This window comes from Egretta garzetta, unplaced genomic scaffold (assembly GCF_000687185.1).
Source record: "Egretta garzetta isolate BGI_Z169 unplaced genomic scaffold, ASM68718v1 scaffold215, whole genome shotgun sequence".
NCBI classification, from domain to species: Eukaryota; Metazoa; Chordata; class Aves; order Pelecaniformes; family Ardeidae; genus Egretta; species Egretta garzetta.
The window spans coordinates 2,708,634-2,714,892 of record NW_009259719.1 but is presented as its reverse complement, the minus strand read 5'-3'; the positions used below and the strand labels follow the sequence as shown (position 1 = coordinate 2,714,892).

The window sequence follows — 6,259 nt, the reverse complement described above, 5'->3', positions numbered from 1 at the left end:
CGGGGGGGCTGCAGTGGGCCCCGAGCTGCGGGTGGTGCTGGAGGCAGCAGCCCCAAAGGCAGGTGCTGCTCTTGTAAGGAAATGCAGTGTGGGGTCAGGATGCGGCCCCTTTCGCCAGCCCCCACCATGCACTTGGGTCCAGCCAGCACCGTCTTGCTCCATGAGACTCACCAGAGGGAGAACAATTTGTTTCTGAAACATCTCACCAGTTTTTGGAGACTGGAACCAGATGGCAAAGGGCTCTCTGGAGAAGGCATCCTCGTCCCCAGGCTGGGTGTCAGGGTACTGGTAGGTTTGTTTCACCGACACCAGATGATGCCTGCAGCAGAATAAACAGGATGGGGGATATCACACTTGTGGCTCACTGGGATGCGTCTAACACTGACTCCAGGCTCTGACCCAGACACCAGGCCATGTTCCACGTTGGATGCAGCCAGGCTGGTGGCTGTGCCTGGGATGATCCCCACACCCTGGCACAGCCCATCCCGCCCATGCACCCTGCACCTCTCCAGCTCCCTCAGAGCAAAGCCATCACCACCGTGTCCAGCCTGCCTCCACGGGGCTGCGACACAGGAGGGCAGAGCACGGGGCTGGCTCGTTGGCGAGGGGAGCTGGCTCACCTGTAGATGAAGGCGTACTGCTCCTTGTAGCTCTTCCTTCCCAGCCTCTCACTGACCACGCAGTTGTATTCCTCCTTTGGCCCCTTCAGCTGACTGGAAGGGAAGTGGTGGTCCTGAGTTTATTTCTGCATTCGCAAGGGGCTGAGGCGGAGATCACTTTGCCCGTGCCCAAAGGTATGGGATGTCACCTTCCTGACCTCAGAGGCAGGTGGTAGAGGCAATAAACCCTTCTTGGGACCTGTGGTCTGGACCTGTGCTCCATCTCTGCCCCTTTCACTCCACCCCCTCCCTGCTTATTGCAGCCTCTGTCTCTCTCTCAGCTGGGTCTCACGTCCAGCCAGGCATCCGCTGCTCTTCCCTCTGGACTGCCAGTCCAGGCAGGCAATCCCAGACCTAAAGCAATTCCTAACCCTGCAGGAAAGGAGCTTCCCTGCCACAGCCCGGTGCTAGCCAGGCAAGGCCCTGTCCCTCTCTTCTGTTGTCCTTTGAGAATTAATCTTTAACAAATTGAAAATAACTTAGTTATTTGGATTTAAAAATACATGTCCTACAGTGGTCTGGAGCTGGCTTCACTCCTGGCCTTCAGCAAGGCCGCCAGAGCTTGGTCTTTCTTTGACATATGAGACAGAGCCCAGACCCTGAGCTTTCACCCCAGTAAGGTGGCGCTGAGCAGCGCACAGGCTCTTGCCAAGCATCTTTCCCAATATTTGCCTACTTGCCTATGGCCACCCTACCTGGTGAGCTTCTCCACCAGCAGAGGACAAACCCGGTTCTTGTTCTCCTTTATTTCCATCAGCAACATGATGTCACAGCGAGAAATTATCTGCAAGGGGAAGGAGCAGAAGCATGTTTGCACAGGGTGGGTTTTGAAGGGTTAGAAAAGTGGTTACTGGTGCGGGGGAAGTCCTTTGTGGAGGAAGCAGTGCCCAGCCTGGGATCGTGAGAGGGGAGCAGCGGCCAGAGCAAAGCCCTTCTGCTTTCAGAGCTGCCTCATGCCCGCGCAGGAGCTAGGAGAGGGAACTCGAGAGCAGAGAAGTTTCGTGTTTGTTGAAAAACTTTTTCCCCTGCCCCTGAGGAGGAAGTGTGGAGAGGAAGGGGCAGCAAGAGCTGCTGCTGCTAGCCTGCCATCCCCCCACCGCTGCTGGGGTGCTGCCCCTGGACCCCCACCCCTACAGTCAGTCGCGCTTTCTCTCCTCCTTGCCCCTCACCACGTAGGTCTCCTTTGGACTGGCACTGCACCCAAGCATCCCAACTCACTGGGTGCCCAGGTGGATGTGGCAGGAGGATTTGGGGGGCATCAAGGAGACCCTGTTCGTGTCTGCATCAATTCAGTGCAATGGTTTCCATCCTTCTTCTGGTGGATATGCCCCTAAGGTCCTATTGCTATGCTATGCCTTCTGAAAGCTGCATGTGCTGTCAGCGTTTGCCTGTCCCAGTCGTCTGCTGCAGACCCCTCTGAAATAGCCCATAGAGACCAAATCGATCCCCTGTCTGAAAACAGGGCCCCGGCACCCATAGGTGCAGCACCAGAGAGGAGCCGCAGGGTGCTGGGGCGCAGGGGGGAGGCTGCCCCAGCCCAGCTCAGCTCCCACAGTCAGTGCTGGAATTCCCTGTGGGAAAGCCCGGCTCAGCCCACAGCCTGTCATGCTCAGGGGCTTTCCTTCTGCCCTGGTTTTGTCGCTCTTCAAATTTTGCAAGTGATATTTATGGGAAAAAGCCTCTTTTTGCTGCCTGAAACTTGTAATAAATTAACATATTGCCTGTAATTTAGTATATATTGCCCATAATGTTGACAGTATAGGAAGAACGATCCAGAAACGCAAACCCCAGCAAACCCCTCTCCCCCAGCTGTTTGCAATGAAGGATTAAAGCCCAACTAAACAGTGGAGTTCCTTGCCGCTGCCATCCTGCCAACACCAAGCACCACATCCTCCCTCACCGAGGCATCTTGGAGGGGACTTGCAAAAGCTGTAAGTCCAAAACACGGTTCTTTTAGAAAGCTGGGTTATATTCAGCTGCTGCAGAGGAAGCCTGATGGTGAGGACTTATTTACATAGAATAGCAATCAGGATTTTCAATTTGGTACCACACTAATATGATATTCTCTGCTGTCCTGAGAATACATCCAATTAGCCAAGAATATTTCAGAATAATGAGCACATAAGCAAAGTAAATAATGTATCACAAAACAAAGCTCTGTGCATTCAAAGTGAAAATTATTTTTACTGTGCACAGAGGTTTTCCTCCTTTCCTAACTCCATTTCCAAAGGAAACAACAAATGTTGTTTCTGTTATACTCCCATGCAGGTTAAAATAACAGCAAACACCCTGCTCAACCACAGGCTGATTTTTACTTAAGAGTATAACATTATTGAAATTATTAACTATTTTTTTTTTACTTGAAATTCAGCTGTGAAAAATAAATAAAGTGCAAGATTATGTAACTAAGAAATCCTCGGGCAGCCCAATGTCTGTCTCACCCAGGCAAACGAACGTACCTTTACCACGGCATCGACTACTTCAGGTCTGGCTATTTTTGTTTCTCCAAAAGACCTCACATTGAAGGAGCAGATTTTTAGGCTCAGAGACGGGTTGAAATTGAGGAGCGAAAGCAAGATGAAGAGCAACATCTTCAGGGACTTGGACAAAATGAGTTGCTGCGAGTGTGGCTATAAATACATATATGGGTGCGTGTTTGTGCATCCGTCCCTCTGCGGCCACTTGGGAGGTCAAACTGAGCAGTCAGCTGTGTCGATCACGAACATGAATCGCCGTTTCCTCCTTTCCTTCCCTTCTATCTCCCAGCATGAAGCAGCATGGAAACTTTGAACTTCTGCCTTGGGGGAATACTGGCTTTTTGGAGCCAGCCCCTCCATCTTGGAGGAACAACTGCTCAGGCAGACCCCAGCATCCCACCCCAGAGGGGCACCAGCTGCAGGATGCCTGTCGTGCCTGGGCACCAGCCAGGACCACCCAGGGCAGTGCTGGGCCAGGACCGGGCTCCCTGGGCCACCCCAGGAGGCCAAGAGCCCAGCCACCAGGAGGTGGATGAGACAGATGGTGAGAAGGTCTGGGAAGCAGCAGTGGGGAGAGAGGGGTTTCTGGAGGGCACTGGTGGTGGGCACAAGTAAACCCCAGTGAATGGTGGTGGGACACCCTAGACACGGAGGTTTTGACCACATCCCAGTTTGGTTCTGCTTTTCCCTTGGTCAGAAAGTCATGCCGTGAGAAAGTGCTAAACTGTTCAGCACTCCAGGCCACCCGCTTCTACCCGCTCCCCCCTTTGCCCAGGGCTGAGATGTGCCCTGCTGCCGGACAGTTACTGTGGGACAGCCACATTCATTTGCCCCTGGTCAGCAGGGCCTGCCGGATCAGCCACCGTGGCACAGCTTCGGGGAAGGTACGTGATGCCCCCGGCACTGCCCCCCAGACTGCCGGCCAAGTGACCCCAACACAACAGTCTCGGGCTGGTGAACCAAGGTGCGTGCAGATGGGTCTGGCTTGTGCCTCATGGTAGAAGGGGACACATGAGTTTGGCCAAGACGACACTCGAGTGAGGATGCTGCAGCTGGGGCAGCTTTTGCAGGGAAACCATCCCCCTGCCCTCCCTTCCTCCTCTGCCATGTGCCAGCCCTCTCCTGGAGATGCATCTGTCAGCCCCTGATCAGGTATAGTGGTGGGAGTTGTAACAAGAAGTCAGGCTAAATGGTGTCTTCAGGGTCTTGGATTTTTTTCCCTGTGCTTACAGGATGCTTTCACATCCTCTCACCTTTTCCTGAGAACAGCCACAAAGGCTGCTTGCACCCTGCTGCTCTGCCTGCGTGGCCGCCTGTGCAGATCCAGCCCCAGAAGCACCAGTGCATGGCTCCCGACCCTGTCTAAACCAATTAAACAGGGGCAGATGGAGCTGGCACAAAACACAGCGTATGGGGGGCTCCCAAAAATGCAGCACAGCAGAGAGCAGCAAGATCCCAGTCTTGCTGGGGAGGCAGCTGCGGCTCTCCAGAGTGTGTGCTGCGAGCGTGGGAACGGGCACCACAAATCCATTTTGGCTAGACAGGGATTTGGAGCCATTGCTGCTAGCGAGGGGCTTGCTGCCATGCTGCCGTGGTGCTCGCTAATGACCACAGATACCTGGGGAGCGGGCGTGCAGCCCGCCAAAATAACCAGGGTTGTACGGTGCTTTCTCTCTGCTGGGTCTCTAATGAGCCAGCATCAGGCAGGACAGGCTCTGCAGGAACCTCATAAAGAGGGAGGGAAAGCGACAGCTTTAGGGTTTGTAAATCTCCCGCCTGACCTTCCCAAAAGCTCAGCGTGAGCCAAGGGCTTGCAATGGCAGCTGCGGCCTTGGGGGTCAGAGTCATCAAAACCCCAAACCAGGCTTGCTTTGGCTACCCTGGCATCAAAAAGCAAATGTTTGTTGTGGTGCCTGTGAGGGCTCTAACCCTGAACTGTGGGGACCCACCTTCTTCAATGCCATGTTTGTCCCCAGGGCTGCTTGCTTATCAGTCTCCCCTTTCGCCTCCGCCCCAGGTTATCAGCAGGACAGGCAGAGCCACCCTTTGCAGGGCCAGGCAGCAGCGAGGTGACCCGCGGGGGGCACACGGGGAGCTCACACTCCCTTCCGCACCGCTTTATCTCTCTGTTTACTGCACTTTCTGTGCATGTACTCTTTGCTCCTTATCAGGCCATAAAATCTGCTCGATGCAGGCTCATGAACCCTGCCAGTTCAGGGCTGTCCTGGTCTTGCACAAGAGGGGTGAAGCTGGTGGTGAAACCAACCTGGGTTGGTTTTTTGCCCCTCCTCAGGATGATGCTGGGTGACAGACATCACCCCCAGCAGAGCAGCACCTGTGGGACATTCCCTAATAAAGCCCCTCCTCAGCCTCTCCCTGTTCTCAGGGGAGAAGAGGCAGGTGATGAGGCTGCAGGCCATGCCAAAACAGTTTGGGCAAGATCTTAGAGCACTGAGTAGGTGCTTCCCAGGCTTGGCCCTGCCAGGCATTGCTGACAGTCTGTGCTGGGCACATGGGGGCTGTGGCTGGTGCATTGCTAGCTCAAGAGCAACGATTCAGCCCTCCATCGTCTTTTCACTCCCAAGAAGGTGGGATGGAGTGGGATGTGTCCCCACGTCTTATGCCTGCTTAGGGTCCCCATGGGACAGCGGGGGCACCAGGGTCCAGCAGCCACGTGGGTGGTTCCTTCTCTCCCCTCAGGCGCAGCCGCTTGCTTCCAGCCCTGGCTGCCTCATGGGACACCCACAGCTTTGTTTTTGCTGGCAGAGAGGGACTGAGAGGATCTCTGATGTTTCCTGCGCCTCTCTGGGAGGGTTTCAGGGAATGACTGCAGGCGAGCCCACATCCCCTTCTGCTCTGGCAGAGGAAGCCTATTCTGGGCTTGAAGGGCAGCCTGACTCAAGGGGTGCTCCGTGGGGCAGAAGTTTGCCCTGGGGCTTTGCTTGGGGCCTGAAAATAATGCTGAAGTTTTATTTATCCTCCCATGGGTGAAATGTGGTGTCTGTGTGCTGGCTGGGGGGGGTCAGCACTGCTGGGGACACCAGCACTGCTGTGCACCTTCTGCAAAGGGCACCGAGGGTGGCCCAGCCTGCCTGAGCCCTGCCCCATCAGGGTGCCCCTCCT

At 54.9% G+C, this 6,259-nt stretch overlaps 1 protein-coding gene across 1 annotated transcript in view; it reads right to left on the bottom strand.

Moving 5' to 3' along the window:
• The window catches only part of DNASE1L3 (deoxyribonuclease 1 like 3), a 6,665-nt gene extending 3,341 nt beyond the window's left edge, over positions 1-3,324 (bottom strand). Inside the window, exons 1-4 of the mRNA XM_035894761.1 lie at positions 3,119-3,324; positions 1,355-1,443; positions 621-713; positions 207-319 (exon numbers count right to left, since the gene is read on the bottom strand). Coding sequence (XP_035750654.1) covers positions 207-319; positions 621-713; positions 1,355-1,443; positions 3,119-3,250 — 427 coding nt within the window. The 5' untranslated portion in view covers positions 3,251-3,324. The remainder of the gene's footprint in view (positions 1-206; positions 320-620; positions 714-1,354; positions 1,444-3,118) is intronic.
• Between the last annotated feature and the right edge of the window lie 2,935 nt (positions 3,325-6,259).